Raw genomic sequence first — 21,098 nt, forward strand, 5'->3', positions numbered from 1 at the left:
GGGCGGAGATGAACTTGGCTGTCTCTGCCAGTGGACTAGAAGAGTAATGGCTGAAGAGCAATGAGTTTATGTGATTTCTAGATGCACTCAAACATTTTATTAATGCAGTGTATATGCCTTAATATCTGATATTGTTGTAATGGCATTAAACATGCTTTTTGGAAACGTGAATCAATTTGCTATTAGTGAGGACGCATACCTGAACTCTTTAAGCGTTCATGGTCTACCAGCACCATGTTGCTATTTTCAGTGAAAAGGACTGCTAAAGCAGAAAAACATATTTGCCCAGTTGAGCTAAAAGTAAAGCAAAAATTGGGCTTAAATTCCCCCCCCCCCCCCCCCAAATAAAAAATAAATGCCAGAAACTTCACTCTTTATGAACAATAATGTTGCTCTGTATTTTCTTTAGATGAAATAGGCAACTGTGCTCACCAGAAAACCAAAAAAAAAAAAGGGTTTTGTTAATTTGTTCAAACATTTAAAATGACAGTTTAAGAGGGGTGGTTAAACCTTGGAGACACTGGTTCCAATTCCGTGTTTGTGCCAACAGTCATTGTGGGTTTATTTTAACCATGACAGCAACCCCTAACAAAATAGTTTCACTTTTTAAGTAGCTAAGTAAGCTCAGTTTACAAAGTCAACAAAAACTTAACCACATCAGAAAACCCAGAGTTGCTGTCAAAAGGCCTTGTTTGGAAGATGCTTACAAGGAATGTATTTTGTCATAAGAGAGACTAACAAGTCCTTTTCAGCAGTGTTTTACCCCATCTATCAAACCTCTTCATCCAATCTAATCCATCCAGTATTCATATACTGTAATGCAAGCTTAACTATAAGAAGTGGCATTAATTACACTCAGACAGACATGCTTATATTCAACCACAACGTCTGTTTGCACTGTTATAGCACTGTCATGTAACAGTTGTTGTACAGACTAGTCGACTATTCGACTTCTCTCCATGTCGACTAGTCACTGATCACGTAACAATAACAACACGGACGCGTCAGAGAAAACAGGTGAGGAGCTCAGTGGGTATTTGCAGTAAACTAGCAGCAAACTACACTATCCTTTCTTACAGCACGCTGTGAAGTACTATTAAATGCTATTGACGGTGCCAATTCATATAGGCTATACATATTTGCAGTGGACAGTATTAATAAGCTTATGTGTTTATGTTCCATTCTGTTGTGTTCTATTAGTTGACATTGTTGCTGTGGTTGTAGAGTGCATTTTTGTCCTTGATGTCAGTGAATGCACCGTGAGAGAGATGTAAGTTATGATAGAGTTGAGTTTGCCAAGCAAGAGCCATACATTACAAGTCTCAGACTGATGGTGTTTGTGGCGTTGGCGTGAGCTACGGCCAACAGTAGCCTCTGTTCAAGCTTCAATAAACTTGCAGATAAGCCTCCATAGACGCAAAGCAGTCATTTCTACTTTGTACTTTGTTTTTAGTGGTGTCAACTTTGACTCGACTTCCACCACAAAATAGTCGACTTTTAAAAATCTGAATGCTCTTCCTCAAATATTGTCTCTAAAAGCAAAACACAAAGTACATCTGCTTTACTGGCTCAGAGGTTTCAGTTTTTTTCTGGTGAGATGTAGAGGAATTTGGAACATGTGGATATTTGGTTTTGTTGAACATTTATGGGGACTGACACCTGGCTGAACATGAAGGCCGCTTTCCCAAGAAAACATTAATACCAGACATCACTCATGAAATCCTCCATGTCAGCTGTAATCTTCTAAAAATGCACATTCTGACAAATGTTTACAAAGAGCTGATGAACCTCAAGCAAGAGAGAGCATCCTGCTGTAGAAATATAGCACTATTGAAGATTTGTTTTAAAACATATCCCTAAGACTAACGTCTTTATACTTCCTGACTTAATTGAGGTTTGGCCACACAGATGATACGTGCCAGTAGAATAAATGCATTTCTGTTTTTATTCTTTTGTAGGCAATAAGAAAAACACAGAAGGGAAATAAATGGCATGATAGATGCAAAGAGCTAATGTTGCGGCTGACTGGTGACCACAAAAAAACAATAAGCCGCGGTAGGCTAAACACAGGAGAAAACTGACGATGTGCACACTACAAACTCCACTTCACCTCCGAGGCTCTATACTTGATCAGTTTGGGACCTAGTGAATTTGGAGGCCAGGTCAACATCTTGTGCTGTTTTTCATATTTTTTGATTTGTTCCTAAACCATTTTTGTGTGTGTGCCTGTGATGGGCCGCATCCTGCTGGGGATGGCTACTGCCATCAATGAGTGTCATTGCTATGGGGTGGGGGTGCTTGGTATGGTCTAGGTGGGTGGTACATGTCAAAGTAACATCCACATGAATGCCAGCAGAACATTGCTGGGTCAATTAACAGGATGTTGAACCCTGCACCATCAGAAATGTCTGATGCTCCACCAACTGAGATATCTAAGCCCACAAAAAAAAAAAAGTATAGAAGTTAGAGCTTCTTCAGCTGCTGTTAATATCCTCTGTTGTGCAACTCTTTGCGCTAAGAATCTTTAGGAAAATCAGGCTGACAAATGCCATGAAAGTTTTATTAGTGTGACATCATCACAATGTAAAGCCTTTGGGCCGAGCAAGAACACATATGTGGTGTTGGCATGGTCAAACACACAGTACATGTGTGGAATCTGCACAATGTCAAAGCATACCCTGGAGCTAGAAAACCCATGTGTGAGAAGAACAATTTTAATTCAAATGCATGGCAGTCATCATCTTCAAGCTCCAGTTGTTACATACCCACAGTTGCTAACCATTATCTTGATGTCAAGACCAACTTATTTCACCAGGTCTTTCTAATCTGTTGAGCAGAAAGTGCAAATAATAATTTCATGTGGAATTCAATTTTAGCCATTAGTATCTTCCAAGATAATGAGATTAGTGATGACTAAGATCCTTGGGGTGCTGGTTTCCAAGTTCAACAATGCACTGGGGCTTACAGGGCAGGTGCTGGCTAAGCTGGGTGTGTTATTACAATACAGCCTGGACAACGGAGCTTGAATCAGCAGAATACCAAAGTGGATGAATGAATGTGTTTTTAACTGCTGTCATGCTTCAGTTGGGGAAGAGCTTAGGTATCAAGACTGTCTCGTGTGATAGAAGACTGCATGGTGCAGCAGAAATCTGATGTAAAAGGATACTGCTGGGGCAGTGGGAGACATTCAACAGCCCAAGATGTAGGATAGATCAACTGAAAGGAAGTAATACTTCCTTGGCTAAATGTAGAATATCTGTGGAACTTTGTAAGCCTGAAGCTTCAATCATGATTCAGCACGATTATGTTCATATATACTGTATATTTTTATTTTTATTTTATACAGCTAGATAATGTATACATAGTATACAATACAAAGGACAACTGATAAAAATAACATTATCTGTACATGATGTGAAAGAAAAAAATAACTACATTACCACCTTTTAGATGGTGTAACTGGTCCCTCTGAACAAAAAGACAAAAGTGAGAATGTATGTTTTGTTGGAAGGACATGTTGGGACTATTCCCATAAAGGACAATGCAACCTTCAAATACATGACTGTTGTATGATGTCTGACCCATTACAGTTGTCACATATAAGAAAATATGTCTGCATGTATAGTATGATGCCAACACTGGACTTTTATACCAAATTTGAATACAATTTCTGTTATGCATATTGCAACTAAATAGCGATGCTTTGTATGGGGATTTTGAAAAATGCATTATCTCTTGCAGTGTGATTTTCTATACATTTTTATGTACAATTTCCCACACTTTCAGCGGTTCCCATATCTGCAAAGACCCTGGAATTTGTTTGCACTATTCATGGTGTACAGCCATGATAATGAAAGCAGCTTCTCTTCTTTCTGCCGGGGTATTGGTATCATTTATTAGAATGTGTACGTATGGATATCCCCAATTGTAGTGTGTATAGTAGCATGTGCAACTCCGCTGTTTAGACTTTTAGGCTGTAGCTGTAGGCAAGAACCTTAAGATGTTTTTGAGGAACCTGTGACTTTCCAAAAAGTCCCTCCTCAAGGGTAATACTTTCTGAAAGCAGTGGACTCTTTGTGTGGGACTTTATTTATTCCTCAAAGAGCTCTTATAGGCAGCAGCTTGGTACCCAGAACACAAGATACACACAGTAGATAGCGATTAAGTACAACATTGTAGAACCACTATTTTAAAAAAAACTGCAAGTGCCAACAAGCTTATTTTGGGTTGTTCATTGTGCTTCAGCACAACAACATGGAGCTAAAGAAGAAATCTAGCGACAGCAGAACTGACTATGAAGCCTATGCCTGGTTTTGTTAAGTGTTTAGGGAGAGGAAGACATTGAGCATGAAATTTGAGACAGCAATCCACAATGAGAAGCTCTAATTTAGAGATTGATTTAGATAGGGTCATTGTTTTGTCATGGATTGTGCAAGAATTACAATATGGCAGTTGTCACATTTGACAGTAACTTACAGGTTTTTGGAATCTTTACAGGGCTTTGGACCAGGGTTGAAGGGGGAAGTTCCCAGATATTCTCTTAATTAAAACCTCTGGAGAAGTGGTAATGCAGGTACAGTTCTGGAGAGCTATATTGAAAACCAACACAAGGAGGAAACTAAAACCTGCAAGAAACTGTCTTCAAAATTTAACATGAGGGGATGATTTTGGATAGTTTGTTGTCTGGCAAAATCATTACAACTTCTTACAGCATAGACATAAGCCTTGGTGGGGAGTTCTTGGTGGGAAGACTAGAACTGACAGAAAAGTAAAGTGAAGGTATTTTGTGGAAGCCATCCGTCCGTGAGAGAAGCGTCTCTTTCTTTATTAAGGCTTTGTGGAAGATTTTAACTCTTTGGCAACTTAGAAGAAACTGCTAGCATTTGTTGGTTTACTTTACATTGAGGAGACGCAGGCACATTGCAACTGCATCACACAGTACAAACACACAACATTGACTGTAAAATATGCAAACAGCTTAGGTCCAACAAAACATCTTGTAATTTTAAAAATATTTCTACATTTTTGGTCAGAAATTGAAAGAATTCTTTGATTTGAATCAAATTCGTCTGGATCAAGTGTGTAGGAAACATTGTCAACTGTCTTTTTGGAAAGGTAAAAGGCTGATCTGACTGGTTTTGTCATTGAGTGCTGAGTTAGATTTTTTAATATCAGACCACAAAAATACCAGTATCACAAAATGAAGAAAGACAAGTGATGCAGAAACAATCTTGAATGTGCCAGATGCAGGACTGTGTTTTTTGATCAGTTCCTTAGTGATTGCAATGTCAGTTCACAGATGAGATGTATGCACAGCACAGCACAGCGTGAGAACTGAAGCTGAAGCTCACAAACCTTTGTTTCATTGCCTTTAAAATATCCTTTACAATTCTACCAAGAAAGTATGATTGTGTGATCACTGTCTCTGCCTCTTTGTCCACTGTTACTCTGTAGTCTTGTCTTGCGGCAAGCAGATTTGTCAGTTATATCTGGATATGCATGGGACAAGACAACAACGCATTTAATATAAATGTAGGGGTTTCAAACATTATGTGCGCCTTTTTGCTTTGTGCAGTCTTGTGTGTTACAAGCCAGATCTCATCTGCTTAACATAAATCTTTCCACAACAGTCCCTGCATGCCTGAATAAAGCCGTAAGGAAATTTTGAAGGGCTTGACAAAGTAGCAATGCTACATATTTAAAGTCTGAAAAGGGCTTTTTGTATATGCACAGACATTTGTTTCACCACTCCCGGTAGAGGTAGACAACAAGTCAAACCTGCCACTGATGGTTTGACATTTTACGTGATTTCCTTCTTTTCTCTCATGTAAACAAATCTCTGTCCTTTCAGACTATGGAGGGAGACCCCTTCTGCATCTCCACTGTCTTTCTTCGGTATAGCAGATGCCCCTTCAGACACAGTAAGACTGTGTTTGAGATTATTTGCACCCAGCACAGCAATAAATTCATTACTCTGCAGATCTGGGTTAGGGTTCATGTCAAATGTTAATTTTGCCTGCCAGAAAACAAACTCCCGGGTTGTGTCTTTTCTGTTTTAACACGGCTTCAGGTTGCACAGGTCCAGTTCCTGAGGCTTCCTCCTTCCAGAGCAGTGGTCTCTGGGCAGATTGAGACCATTGTCAGTCATGCAGCGCACTAGCCGTCTTTTAAAACCCCTCCCGCAGGATTTAGAGCAGTGAGACCAGGTTCCAACATCCCATATGGGACATGGATCCCCACATGCTCTCATTGTTACAGGCTTGTCAGTATTGTCACAGTCTGTTGCAGGGCGACCCTCCATGCTCTGGCACTGTACCAGCCTCTTCTGAAGACCATTCCCACAAGTCACAGTGCATGTATCCCATCCTGCAGTCACCCAGTGACTGACCGGCCTCTTACCCGTTATCTGTTTCTTAGCTTCTATTTTGTTGCTATCAGCCAAGACACTGTTCTGGGTTTTGTGACTTTTCTCCTCCTTTCGCAGAGTCTTCACCTCCTTGCTCTCCTTGGAGATGTAGAAGGAGTAGCGCACCCTGGGAGGAGTCATCTTTCCTACAGAAAGCACCTCCACAGTAAGAGATTCTTGCAGGGGTCTGGTGGCCTGAAGAATCTCCACAGATGTGGAGGTTCCACTGTAGCGAAGCAGGCTGCCCTTCACCAGTAGGTCCCGCTCCACTGCTGACACCACGTAGTTTCCATTCAGGAGGTACTTGCCATGGTGATTCTTCACAGCTAAGTAGTTTTCATCACTCACCATTCCTCTGTAGCCACGCTGACGGATGTCAACGTTAGACGCTCCAATAGGCAGCATCACCACAAAGTTATAGCCATGACTGGAGAGGAAGAGTAAAATGGCAAATATTAATGACGCTATCCAATAACCTTTATAAAATATTTGTGATGATGAATGTGAATTTAACGATATGAATATGTACATTTTTTTTAAAACATCATCAGTATAAAAAAATCCAGAAGAGTACCACAGGGCTGAATGCCTGAGAATAAATCAGAACATTTATCAGTGTGTTTATCATTTATGCTTTCAATAGAAAATTGTTCAGCAATACCAAAAACCAAACTAAAACTGTGATCAAATTCTATCAAAAATCAACTTTTCATGTGGTGTCTTGTCAGATTAGAAGCTAACAACCAACACTTAACCATAACCCAACTGCTAACTAAACTATAATTTTTTGTTATCTATTTCTTTGCGTTGCATTTAAAAGAAGAGAAAAGTTTCTGTAAGACAGCGCCAAGGCGAAAATTATTACAAAGAGGGGTTGGATGACCAGACCATTTCTGTAGTAGGGAATACAGGTTTTCACCATCTGCTGGAGCTACTGGAGTCAAGGTATGAACTACCATCTCGACACAGCATTAACTTGACGGCCCTATTTATTGAACTTAATACGGTTGTGTGGTTCCAATGTGGTGTAGAAGAATACAAGGAAGATAAGAAAAGCTGTTATGAATCTAAAGGATATTAAAGGGGAATTACCGTTTTTTACAACCTGGATCTTATTTCTGGCATACAGCACGACTGTGTACTCACCCATATAACTTTAGTGTCATTTGGAGTCGTTCGGAAGATACTTAGATCCAGTGGAGCGCTGCTTATACCCATATAGTGGGAGTGACTGGGGCACCGAAACGCAGGCTCTAAGTAACGCATTATCTGCCACGAAACTCATTAATTTCACCACGCTAGCATGCTACTGCTATTCCCCGTTGAGTCCAGAGTTACCTGTTATCATCATCTGGGGTCTGTAGATTGACCTACTAACTTCTGACCTAAATAATGTCATCTCTGAGTGCCGCATCCGCAACGAGCAGCTTGTTTACCTGTAATTTGCTACTGCTAGTTTTTTCAACATGGCTGAATATTTTTCCGATTCTGAGATTGTGGACAACGTCTTTGTTTATGATGGACGTTTTGAGCCGGAGTATACGGATGAGGAGCTCATTGAAAGGAGGATGCGGAGGCAGAGAGGGGAACAGCTGGCCAAAGAACAACAAACTGCTGCAAGTCTGCAAATAGATAACAGGTAACTGTGGACTCAACGGGGAATAGCACTAGCGTATCATAACAAAATATTGGTGAAATTAAAGAGTTTCGCGGCAGATAATGCGTTATTTAGAGGCTGCGTTTCGGTGCCCCAGTTACTCCCACTATATGAATATATGTGGCGCTGTGCTGGATCTGTTTTTTTTTTTGCTCCTTAAAATGTCTGTACTTGCACATTAAGCTGCTCACTTGTGCCTTAAATTGCCCCTGGGGGAACAAATAAAGTTTTCGGAATCTGAATCTGAATCTGAATCTAAATATCTTCTGAACGACTGCAGTCGACACCCTTTATATGGGTGAGTAAATGATCGAATTATATGCCAGAAATAAGGTCCAGGTTGTAAAAAACAGTAATTCCCCTTTAAGAAGATCGGGAGCAAAAAATACACTACCTGGACATCCCAATTCATAACTCTGATGTTACTTGGCCAGGAATTTTTGCAGTGTGTAAATAGTGACTTTTAGAGTCACTCAGTCCCAGAATTGGTCGATAGGTCAAGTTTAACCTGCAGAATTTTCTGAAAGCTCCTTTAATGTGTTTTGTTGCCAAGATTAGGAAGGAGGAAATTCATTTGTGATGACTGAAAGCAGTTCATAGGGTCCCCTGATGTTTATACTGAAAAATGCAGTTAGACAGCCAAGAAGTACTACAGTCCAGGTATTTCACTTATAAGCAATATTTCTTTTTCTTGGACTATTGGGATTCCAAACGTGTTTCCAGTCCCCAAAAACTCTTTTTCTTAAAAACACGAAACCAGTGAATAAGTAGGAATGTCAACAAAGTACACATATGACTCACACCACTTGTACAAATGGGTTTGTTTGTATGTTGCAGGCACAACCATATTAAGAGACTTGTACCTCTGCTTATAGAAGTGGTAGGAACCAGATTTGCTAACGTGCAGCCCTCACATCCTGACCTGAGTCACTTATAGAAAGTCTGTCTCTATTCACAGGGGAAAAACAGTAGTTTGATCATATTAATCATCATATTGCCTTTGTGTGCATCTATTATAGCCCAAATAAAAAAATTGCAATAATAATAATAAAACATATATAGGCTAAGGAAGACAGGTTGTTCTATTGAGGTATTAACCTATCATTGTATTTCCTCGTTTTATTAGCAGTGGGTAAGATTTTGCGTTACTTGTTCAGAAAGTCGGGTCTTCAAGCCCCAGAAGGCATGGCTGACTCTAACCCAAGTGGAAAAAAATTTCACTGTGCTGTAATGTTTATGGGACAAATAAAGACTTCTTTATTCGTTGTCACAGTAACAACTCCTGATAAGTCCTAACATGGCAGGTTTGCTTAGGTTGCCCAGTTGAGAGTTTGATTAAAAAGACAAAGTCAGCTTTAAGTTTTATGATATGAATATGAAAATCTTTCTACATGAAGTACACTATTATTGTCATCTATTGTACCCAACCTTTCACTTGTTGTGAGACTTAAATTTAACTTAGACCTCATTGATTTTCAGCCCAGCAGTAGACACGATGATATTAAAATTTATAACAATAAAAACTTATAAGTGGACCACTTACATAGGCTTGGTGAACATCCCCGAGACCTTCTTACAGCCCTGGTTGTCCCCGCCACACACACCGCACTTGTCAAATTTCTTGTTAGAGTCCAGCTTGCCGTCACAGCCTGCCTTTATGCATTTTCCCTGAACGCACACAGCTGAGGTATCGGGAGAGCAGGGCGTCCCATCCACAACCTGCCAGTTTCAGATCATACGTGCATTCATTACATCACATGACTATGGGGTATGCCAGTATTAACATGGTTGACTGGACAAACATAACAAAACAGAGCGCTACATCAAAAGAAAACCAGAACAAGCACCAGACAATTTGTGCAGTGTCCAACGAGATGTTGGATTGTATTTCTGTTACAAGCTTGTTTCCATGCTGATTGTATAAATAGCTGCTGACAAGCCACAGCTGTGAGGTGATACTGTCCCTGCATGTTTCCCTTTCTCACCGCTCCACCCATCCTCTACTGCCACCAGCACATCACCTCACACTGCTTTGGTGTTGATGGAACTAGCTATTATTACTTTCGTTGTGGATGAGGGCAAACTCATTCCTGGCAAACAGTTGCAAACCTTTGAAATCTCAATGTTATTTGAATGGAATTTGATGGTATTTCAACCCTAATGTTTCAACTGCTCTTCTCAAGATGCTTTGATTCATGTGGTACTCAATGTCAAGGAGTTTACAATGCATTAGGAACTGCAATAGTTTATACCCATTAAGCTCAGTATAAACAGAATTCCAATTATGGCAGGACTTAGATTCACAGCAGGATAATGAAAGCTGACAGCACTTCTTTGTGTGTGGGGTACAGGCAATTATCAGCCAAACCAACATCCAGATGGTTGGGTAATTTTGTTTTGCTGGTAATGTGATCAGAATTTATTTGTGAGTGTCTATTTCATTAACATGGCATCCCTATGGGGCTGTATCTAATAAATATACATTGTGTTTGTGAACTAACTCACGTTTGTCATTGATGAGAAATACTTTAGGAATGGTAAAGGAAACAGAGTAAATCTGATGCCTACCTTTGGAGCAAGGACATGGAAATATCCTGTCCCGTTAGCGCGGCATATGAGCTTGCATTTGTCCTTCGGCGAAATGCCGGAATATTTGGGAACCCAAACCACAGACGAGCCCAGCCTGTTGGTATTGAGGTTTAAGCCATTGAACGACTCACACTGCTCCTCTCGGAAACTCTTGCCTGGAGACATAAAAACAGCCTTAGGTTACATGAACAACTATAAGCAATAGCTTAGCATATAAACACTCTTTAGATTCATTAGGTTGTCCTTTAAAGTTATTTTGCTGTCAGTATGTTTCACAAAAGATACGATAGTTGAATCTCAACATCTTGCTTATCCAGTGGCAGCCATTTAACAAATTGAGCTCCATGGTACTCAGCTGGCGCGTAGCACTACATCACTGTTACTCTTCTGTCATCATCACATAATTCCCCAATTTGATTGGCCGGGCAGATTCCCAATAGAGCGGTTCCAAGCCAACTTTCCACCACAAATTTTGTAAGTGCAGAAGTCTACTACTGCAATGCAGAAGAGTGTGTCTTTTAATTCTGACAGACGTACACAAAAGCCCACTTTTCCTTTCTTAGTGGGAACTATCAATTTTCCCAAATGATGATAACTCAGTGGCAGATTTTGTCAGCTGTAGCTAACTACCTTTTTAACATTAGCTCCACGAGTTGGTTTAAAACTATAATGGCATATCGGGCTAACTGCTTTTATATGACAGCTCTTAATGTGTAAGCCGGGGACTAGCTTACCAGATTCAAGACAAGGGCTGAGGTTACAGGAGCGATATTTGATCCGAAGGCCATAGCAGTATTTGCCTCCATTCTCAGGAATAGGGTTGTCACACTCTCTCTTGGCTAGTTGAACTCCCCCACCACAACTTCTGGAACAGTCTCCAAAGGCACCCCACTTCCCCCAACGGCCATCCACCTTCCACAAAAGAAAAATTCAGACACAATTGTTCATCAGCCTGTGATTAAAAAATAAAGGACCAAGCAATATGGGACAGTGTTCTTTTTCCACACGCTCTCACCTTGATGTGCACAGTGCTGTTCTTATCAGCACAAGCACCTCGGTAGCAGACCTTGCCGTTGCCGCAACTCGTGCCGTCCGCCCAGGGGAAGTGTCTGGTTTGGCAGACCAGCTGTCCACGTGCCTTCCCGGTGCACCACAGCTTGGAGCATGGCTGCATGTAGGGGCAAGGTTTAGAGCTGGGCCCAAACGCGAGCTCACACTGACGGTGCAGGTTGTAGCTGCTGCCAGGCAGGTTGTCTGGGAGAGACAGTTGGTTCTGAGGCTGGTCCAGCAGACAGTCTCCTGCAGAGAAAAACCAACAGTACTGCAAACAGTCAAGCTTTGGCTGTAGAAGTCACCATGACCTCAGATTTCTGTGGCATTGGGTTGGTGCTGATCAACTAACAAAAATAAATGAACTTAAAGCTTCAGTAATCAGTAGTTTTATGTTTTGTTAATTTAACCATCTGTTTACGCATATTTTCTTGTGGGTCACACTAGGTTGAGGGCTCTAGTTTCAAGACAAACAACAATGCACAATCACAGTCAATTTAGAATCATCAATTAAACAAGCATGGACTGTGAGTGGAAGCTGGAGTACCAGAAGAAAACCCACACGGGCACAGGGAGAACATGCAAACTCTGCACAGAGGACCCCAGCTGGCCGATGGGTTCAAACCCAGAACCTTCTGAGGCGCCAGTGCTAGCCACTGTTGTTTTATTTCAACTGCACTGCAGGAATGTTCAGGAAAGTGTGTTGTGTAAAGCTACGACTTAAACCCAATAGATTATAACATTATATTACCGTTCTAAAAGGATATTGAGGCAAAGAAAAGCAAAGACTGTACGAAAACTGCCTGGACAAACGCAGAGGTAGCTCAACATGAGCGAATGCAGGCGCCTGCGAATGTTTGGATTAACCACATTACTCATGTAGAAAAGATTTTAGTGTTGGCTTTGAACTGTTAAAATTAGTAAATGCTCACTTGCTTGTTACAGTAAGTGGGCTCGTTGAAGGGGGTATAATAAATTGTTGTACTTAATTATGTCTGTTATGCAGAACCCACTTATAGTCACTTAGGGAGTTTACACACATACAGAAAAAGACTTGGCGTGAGCAGTCATACAGAGGAGAAAAAGCTGAATGATATATTGTTACACTTACGAATGATATATTGAATGTGGACGTCATCAACATCTAAAATTATATGTCAGGCAAATTTTTGTTTCTGTAATAGGATAGCTAATTTCCTTCTGTGTGAAACGTTAAATTCACACCAGTTCCAAGCCTCCCGTGAATGTTTCAATTCACTTCTATTCATTTCACAAAGGAGAAAAGAAGAAAATCAGAATCAAGCGTAACAACTTATATGTGCATCTGGATAAAAGCCATTTGCCGTATATAAACATGATACAAACAATGGTACAAGATACTCATAGGTCAAACATAAAACATGGGATAATGATAATGGATAAAAGGATTGGATAGAAGTAGTGACTGCAGAACAGCAGCGTGAGTGTACAGAAGGCTCATAAAGTTACAGGACTAAGAAGAAGCACCGAGGCAGAACACTATGTCAGTGATGATAGTCGATAGTATGACGAGTGACTTGGCTGGAATAATTTAAAAATATTTGAGGTATAATAAGCAGGTCAGAGTAATATGCTTAACAGCTAAGTAGGAATATATAACTGTAAGCAAGGAACACCAGGCAGGACAATTACCACAGATGAGAAACATGCAGCCTCAGACCAGAAACACTCTTATGTTTCTTCCTTATCTGTCCAATGCAATCCAATTACAAGTGACCAACTTAAGTACAGGACGAATTGAGGACGCCTTTGAGTGATCTAACATCAGACCACGTTTGGAGGTTGTCTGGTTCGCATTTGACCACATTCCTTTGGTAGTGTGAAAACACAATGAGTCCTGGGTCACATTAAAGACTTCCTACTCTTGCGTCAGTGGTATTTTGCCCTATTCCTTAAGAAAAAAAGACACACAACCTCTGTTATAAATGACCGCCTGAAAAGGAAAAAGAGTAATTAGAGCCTTTGAAAATACCTTTGAAATCAGCAAATGGTTATTTACTGATGCGATCATCCTTGCCGTGTAAGAAGCCGCGTGGTTACATAGTTACGTGTTTCCTCAATAATGTCTTTCTTTGTGATCTGGTGAAATCACGGTGTGTAAGTTTTTATGGTTCCAGGTATAATCTCAGCTTTATCCAGGTCTCTAGAATAATAGCTAATGAGCTAGTTTGGCTATAATGTGTTGCTGCTATAAATGAGATTTGTTAGACCAGTGAGAGTAAACTAGAACAAAGACAACTCTTGGTAGAGTCAGAAAACTAAAACAATAAGTTGAAAGATACTAAAACACTCTATAGATCCCAGTGACACTGCATAGTCAAAGGACGATACCCTGTGGGTTTCTTCAGCTTTATTCATTCATTCATTCATTCTATTTTTTAATTTGCTTGACATGCCATGTTAGACATGATGTTATCTTGTTATTTTTGTTGGAAAATGTTTTTCTTTACATACGGACGGTGCTTGTGAGGCACAACATATTTGTTTCACATCAGTGAAAACAAATAGGATGCAAAGATGTGAGATCTACTAAAATGACCAATTTAACTGTGATGGAAAAGATCCAAGTTATTGTATAGGTACAACAGATTATTACCAGCTGAGGGCTGGATGATGAAGCCTGGACAGAATTAGAAGACCATGTGAGTCCAGAAACATATACAGGAAGTGTTTACTAACCATGACCTCTGTCCAGGAACTCTGTAATGATGGCTGCGCTGCACACAGACCAAGGTCGGCTCCTGTCTATCTGAATTAGCGTAGGCGACATCATGTGGTTGTCCTTTAGTTTCCCAAATACCTCCTCGCATGCTTTCACATTGTCATGGGGCATGTTGAAGACGTGACCTGAAACAAGAGGGTGGGAAGAGACACAATGGTCACGTCTGTGGTAGATCCAAGTGGATCTGTTTTCAGTAAGCCATGATTAGTCAGTTGTTAGGTTCATACAATGAGGTAATTGTGGTTACAGATAAATTTGAAAAATATTAGCAGAAATAAAACTTTCTACCAGGCATCGCAGCTAACATAAATCAAAACAAACTCAACTCCAACTGATTTGAAGCTGATGTCATTGCAGACAGGAACGCAGCTGTACATGGGAATGTGCAGCGGGGCATATGTCCATGTGTTAGACCAGGCCAAACAGGGGAATTTTAGTTCCCAAGGAAATAATTTCATTCCCTAAATACGGACATAGAGTGCTTTCCAAAAGAACAAAAAAATAAAACAAACGGTGGTTTTAACATGTTCAGTCTGATGCTGGATCGTTTTGAGGGGGAAATTGTGTAATTACTTAACATATATGAGGACACTGTAAACCAATGCCTCTCTTGGGCCTCTGGAGTTACTTGTGCATCTGGTTTCATGCAAAAGTCCTGCTGTTTTGTAACAGCCCTCTGAAGCATTGATTAATGAAAAAAGTGCACAAAACTGTTACTTGGACTGAATTAAAAGTGAACTATGTCCAATTAAACACCCCCCATTAAACACCATCATTCCATTTTTAACTCTGACAGATGCAATTTAGCTGCAGTTAGAAAAATGTTTTTTGTCATAACAGAAGATTAGAGAACAAATTGTGGCTTAGATGGTGTGCAATCACCACATTTGTTTATGCTATACAAGATCCTTAATCAAAACATATTAATTGGAGATAATTTCTGATTTTACAGTTGGTTTCACAACATTAGAAAATGGCACTGAATCTGTCACCCATGGATAAAATTACAGTGTGCACATATGCTGCATATGATTATTGCCTTTCTCTGCAAAAGTAAGAGAAAACTGATGCAAGCCTTACCCCTTGCCTTTGCTGCAATGTTTATGTTAAGCTAGGCAAACCAAGTCCTGGCTCCAGGACTGATTGGGCATTTAACCCTAAAACACATTGTGCCTCGTCCACCGCAGCAGATGAACGAACTGCACATGCTTGCAAATTTTCCTTTGATGGCAGGCACTTTTTCTGTTGACGAATACCATCACAGACTATTTGGACTGAAGAGCATGTTTGTGAGCTTGTGAACTAATTCATATTTTTTGAACAGTTTTCCTCCTCTTTCAGCTGTCAGTGTGTAAAGTTACATTGTGCAGCGGTAATGCTGAACTTGAACAGATCTCAACCTTGCTCTGTGGGACCCATAGACCGGCTGGTTTTGATTTTGCAAACCTAGAGCAATTACGGGGACTGATTTACAAATGGAACAATAGTTGAATGCAATTAAATAGCTGGTATGATTGAAGCCCTGTCTCATCTAATACCAGGGCTGAGAACAGACGCATACTACAGATCAGAATGGAAGTTGCAAAGCTCTCGGGCCAAGCCGGTTTCCGTGCTGATTATGTACATATCAGTTTGTCAAACCCAACTGCAGGGTTCATTTGGCATTTAAAGTTAAGGGTAGAAGCAGCTCTTGGCTTGAAGCATGTATGTGAAACTGCCACTGCCAAATGTGCATTAGCGTAAATCTGAAATGCATTCAGTCACCACCACTGAACAACTTTCTTACCAAGTTCATGGGCAGTTGTGAAAGCAGAGGGTAAGCCGTCATCTTCAATGACAGAGCAGCTCCTCTTCGGGTCACACATAGTCCCCACGTCGGCCATGCCCAGGGTATCACAAGTCGTGGCGCCGCAAAGATCCTGGTAGCACAGAGACAAATGATTACTTGTGAAGAGCCTTCTTCTTTAGTCTTGTAGGAAGCTTGAAAAATCAGATTGGATTTGAGCCATGTTCCAAACATGTTTTGTGTGGCTGGGCCATGAGCTAGGGAATGAACAGACCATGAAAGGCACTAATTCAAAGCATATGGGACTGTGGTTTGCTTTTTCTCTGTTCCTAAAATATATTGAAGCACAGGGTCAGGGAGATAGGCCACCGCAGATTTCCTCTTGGTGTTTTGTTGAAGAACCAAGAGCATACCTGCAGCCCAATGTCAACACCACAACTGTCTCTTCTTCACAAGTTGCTCATTAATTCTGTTGGGTCTCCTCTGCTTTCTGTGTTGCGCTTCCATTAATCCGCTGCTAATTTATTAACAGGCTAAAAGTAAAACATTTTGTTGGGACACCTGATAGGATCTTACACCGTTGTTTTCTTTCTCTCACATTTATCAATGGCCCAGGCAAACAAAAAAGAATCTGACTTTGTTTTGATTTACAAGCACTGATTTATCCTCACGTCTTCTACCAACAGCAGTATATGTTGTTTCAAATCCAAAACGTCTAGATAACTTGATTTAATGGCTTTATTAACAGTATTACAACTCCTTCATGTGTGTGTGCGTGTGTGTTACATGTGATACTTTGTTGTTCCTGGGCTCAACAGAACTGTGAAAATTACTGGAAATGCTGTAGTGATGGTCACAGTTTCCCAAACCAGGTTTCCCCTAAAAGCAATTCTGCCTGCTTTTATGTCAAGGCCATTAAATTACCTTTTAGTTTTACTAGCAACATGACTGTTGATCTCAGTCACTGCTTTGGTCCTGACTGAAACATCTCAACAACTGATGACTAGATTGCAGTGAAATTATTTACAGATGCTGATGGTCCCCGTCTCCTACCTTCACCTCTAGTGCCACCATGCATGATGTTTGTCTTTTTCAGTAAAATGTCTCTACAGTTATTGGATGGACTGCAATGATCCCCTCGACGATAATGCACTGACTGAAATGCTTTGCTTTATGACCAAGTTTCTACAAAACTAATGACATACCCATTAATCAATGCTGTAGTTTGTCACTAATCAGCTAATGTTAGCTAACAAGCTATATGGGCATGCATGCTAAACACAACAAGATAGCTTTGATATTTTAAGAGTGCTTACACGCTGCCATTAGTGTTTTGCTCAAAGCACCACTGTGCTCACTAATGGGGCTATGGAATCTAATCTTGGGTTCAACACTACAGGAAGATTAGCAGCCCTGTCCCTCCTGGAGCATTTAATATATTTTCTGTGACTCATTGATTATCAGTAAGACTGTTGCTTTGTTTTGTCCCAAGGCCAATTGGATATGTTTCCCTGTGTCTCAAACTAACTTACTTATATGGATGTCTCTGCTCCGGTATTTCTGGTCAAGATGTTATATCAAAATGCCTCCTGTGTTTTTGTAATGTTCAGAGTGATTATGAACAAATAGTTGAAGATGAACTTGAATTAAGTGTTGCAGAGAGGTCCGGTGATGCCTGATGCATCCTCTGCCAGCCATGTGTACTCGACGCCATGTGCTCTCCATAACCTAATACAAGATTTTTTCCAATGCAGCAGCTGCGTTCCTTGTGCCCTATAAGGAAAACAACACCGGACCTGGACTTTCCTATATACAGTATAGCAGGATTCTGCGCAAAGAGGGGATATTTCTCGGCAGTGGGATGATGCTTTGCTCTTTTTGACCTTGAAGTGTTTTTATATGTTGCTGTGCAATAAAGGAGAGGCTGTGTATCAGATGGTCAGCCAGAGCCAAACTGAACTTAATGGAAACCAGGCCGCAGATGATGAACTGGCATCAGAGGACGAGAGACAGAGAGAAGTAAGTAACTACAGAGAAAGATTTACTAGCCAGAATTCGCGGCTCTGGCGACCACATGGGACTATTTGACAGCTGTGGCCACACTGAATGCTTTACATAGTGTCAGCTGAGACTTAATGATTGGGGGAATAAGGGAGTGTTTTAAATTGAGTGGATTCTTATCAGAGTTTTGTGATTATTAATAAGCTGCCGAATATGGGAAGATAATGACACCAAGCTTATTCCATAGAAGCAGACAGAGGTGAGGTCTTTTATGGAAAGAGCTGGCTCCGTTGGTCTTTCCAGTGACTCACTGCAGCAGCCGAAAACAGAAGAAAAGGAGAGGGACTTGCAGAGCTGTGCAGAAGAAAGGTTGTGCACCAGTACACATGTTCATGGATGAGTTACTAAAACTACACAGCATTAACCCGAGGACTGCAGGGTCAGGGGTCTCCTTGGTCAGAGCTTGCATGAAGTGCGATTTAAGGGAGTAGAGATACTAAGCAGCCAAATGAACCAACTCAAAAGAGATGCAAAGTGGCTACAAAATGATGCAAAATGACATTGAACATACACTTAATACCTGCTGGGGTCTGCTGTCTCCATAAACTGTACTAGAGTGCAGCATTTCTGTTTCATATTTTGCACCACCAAATGTGGTGCATGTCTGTTGGGTTTATTGCACCTCACTCGTCCTCTGCTTACCTGTTTGGTGAAAAGTATGGCAGTGTCCCAGTACTCTGGCTGCTTGTCACTGTGTTTATTCAACTTCTTCTGCCAAGAGCAGAAGTTGCGCAGAGTCAGGGCAGCATTACTGGAAACCTTAGGTCCCTTGTCAGCTTCATTTATCACCATGAAGCCCACCACCACTATGTTAATGGCGTTGAGAATGCTGGGGTGCTTGTAAAGCCTGGCTGCTACTGACATCAGGGTCAGGAGGTAATGCTTCAGGTCATCCCCGTGAAATTTAGCCATAGATTCATCTGCCACCACCAGCACCTCCACAAACCTAGGGATGGAGGCAAACCTTTTGGACCTCCCTAAGGATCTTAACACAGTTTCAGTTAAGCCATCAATCTCCAGTTCGTTCATGTACTTGTATTTCTCCAAGGAAATGGTGAAATTGGTGTCAGGTGTAACTCCACACCAGCTGGTGAAGTTGCCGCCTGAGTGCGCAGCCCGTCTGCGGCGGCGGATAACATGTGTTCTCTCGAAAGAGTTTCGGTATCCAGAGGCGGCTGCTGCGTCTTCAGTCCTGGCTTGGCTGATGAAATACTCCATGCCGTTATAAGAGAACCCCCCCTGCAGACCTTTACACAAGCTAAGCGCGGCGAAGGAATCCGGGTCCTCGTTCACATCACCGGAGTAAAAGCATTCCCTGAGGTCAGTGGCTGCAGAAGGGTTGGATGCTGCGGAGTGGCTCCCGGGCGGCATGCTGCCAGGAGCAAGGAAACTGGAATCCGGCCGGAGATGGAGGTAAAATTCCTCTTTGAACGCACCGAGTCTAAAAACAGTCTGTCTTTCATTCATCTGCTCCGCGCGCTGATGCGGATGCTTTTCGTGCGCCCTGTGATCCACGCGAACAGGTATGCAGAAGTCTACCTCCATGCAATATGTTATCTTCAAATAAAGTATGAGTGGTATAGAAACGACCAAATAACTAATATGTATAGCCATCTCTGCTCCTGCCCAAGACAATCCTCTTTGCAATTCAGCTGCGGTGGGTTTGCATGCAGCAAGAAGTTGTGCGCAATGGCATTGAGTGCCCCGCTTGCGCGTCCTCAAAATACAACTTGGTATAATGCACCCGAGATCGCTTCTCGCTTCTTTCCCATCTTGCAGTGTTTCCACTCTGGACACCAACTTCACTGAGGTGGCGAGCTTTAAAGTCTCGCAAGAACACCGACGATAACTGTCATCTGAAATCGGAGTACGTGAGCTAGATGGACCTCATTGGTCCTGCCTTTGCGTTTGTGTTGCACACCGCAGCCACTTGTAACTCTCCAAATATTATTGTTGCTGTACAGCATGTGCGACCCGAGCTGGAGCACCATCCTCCTCCTCCCAGCCCCCCGAATCTGTGCGAGGGAAGCAAACAAACCAGGCACTACACAGAAAGTGATTCATTTTGAATTTTTGACATTGACTTCAAAGAACTGCCACTGCAACAAAATGTCAATTGTGATTTTATTGATGTAACTCACTTTCCAATAGTTTCTTTACAAAAAAAGACATCTCCTTTTTGTACTTTATTTGTTTCCTTTTTCCATAAACATCATATCATAAAATACGAGTGAATTAGTCTAAAAAAGAAAAAAAAATCAAAATAGTTCATAACAGAAAACATTTTTTCATCAGCATATCCTCCGATATCAGATACAAACCTAAATGCAGGCAAACAGCGACACCTGTCTGCGCTTGAAGTCCCCTGGAGCGTGTGCTCAGGACCTCTTTTTGTGTGCTCTTGCGCCATCTGCCGGTAGATGCTTTAAAATGCACCACTTGGACAATTTTCTCATTGTTTAAAGTGCTGGCGGTCTTCTTTCGTCCGCTCTTATTCAGACCCTAATGAAATTATTCACGTGGTGCCTGCCTGAAATTGTGTTTAGTCTTGCAATACAGCAGAAACATTTTAGAAGAGTCACTCCCACAGCACCACGGTTAAAACGTTTCTATTCCTTCTGTGGACATATTTATGGAATATGTTCCAAAATCTGCAGAAATTGAAGTTTTTCTAGAAAAACTTTCTTCTTTCTTTAACTTTTAACATTTTATGTAAAGTGTTTGGTGGTGTGGTGCAAAAAAACACAACATAACAGCGGGCTATAATATTCCCCTTATGGCTCCACTA

The 21,098-nt window shown here is 41.2% G+C and overlaps 1 protein-coding gene across 1 annotated transcript; it reads right to left on the minus strand.

Moving 5' to 3' along the window:
- Window positions 1-2,270: 2,270 nt before the first annotated feature.
- adamts15b (ADAM metallopeptidase with thrombospondin type 1 motif, 15b) lies at window positions 2,271-19,984 on the minus strand. Its single transcript, XM_084558282.1, has 8 exons — window positions 18,953-19,984; window positions 16,250-16,382; window positions 14,421-14,588; window positions 11,668-11,951; window positions 11,387-11,564; window positions 10,632-10,807; window positions 9,607-9,782; window positions 2,271-6,833 (listed from the first exon to the last, which is right to left on the minus strand). The coding sequence occupies exons 1-8, from the start codon at window positions 19,922-19,924 to the stop codon at window positions 6,056-6,058; spliced, it is 2,865 nt and encodes a 954-aa protein (XP_084414408.1). The 5' UTR covers window positions 19,925-19,984; the 3' UTR covers window positions 2,271-6,055.
- Between the last annotated feature and the right edge of the window lie 1,114 nt (window positions 19,985-21,098).

The sequence above is a fragment of the Chelon labrosus genome (assembly GCF_963514085.1).
Source record: "Chelon labrosus genome assembly, chromosome: 13".
Taxonomy (NCBI): domain Eukaryota; kingdom Metazoa; phylum Chordata; class Actinopteri; order Mugiliformes; family Mugilidae; genus Chelon; species Chelon labrosus.

Excerpts from the sequence above, each read along its gene's own strand:
- adamts15b (XM_084558282.1), bottom strand. The coding sequence starts at position 19,924 with ATGGCTATACATATTAGTTATTTGGTCGTTTCTATACCACTCATACTT. Across the intron at positions 10,808-11,386 it reads CAGCCCTTGTCTTGAATCTG|GCAAGAGTTTCCGAGAGGAG; the intron begins GTAAGCTAGTCC and ends TTATGTCTCCAG. Across the intron at positions 6,834-9,606 it reads GGGATGTTCACCAAGCCTAT|TCATGGCTATAACTTTGTGG; the intron begins GTAAGTGGTCCA and ends CTTCCTCTCCAG.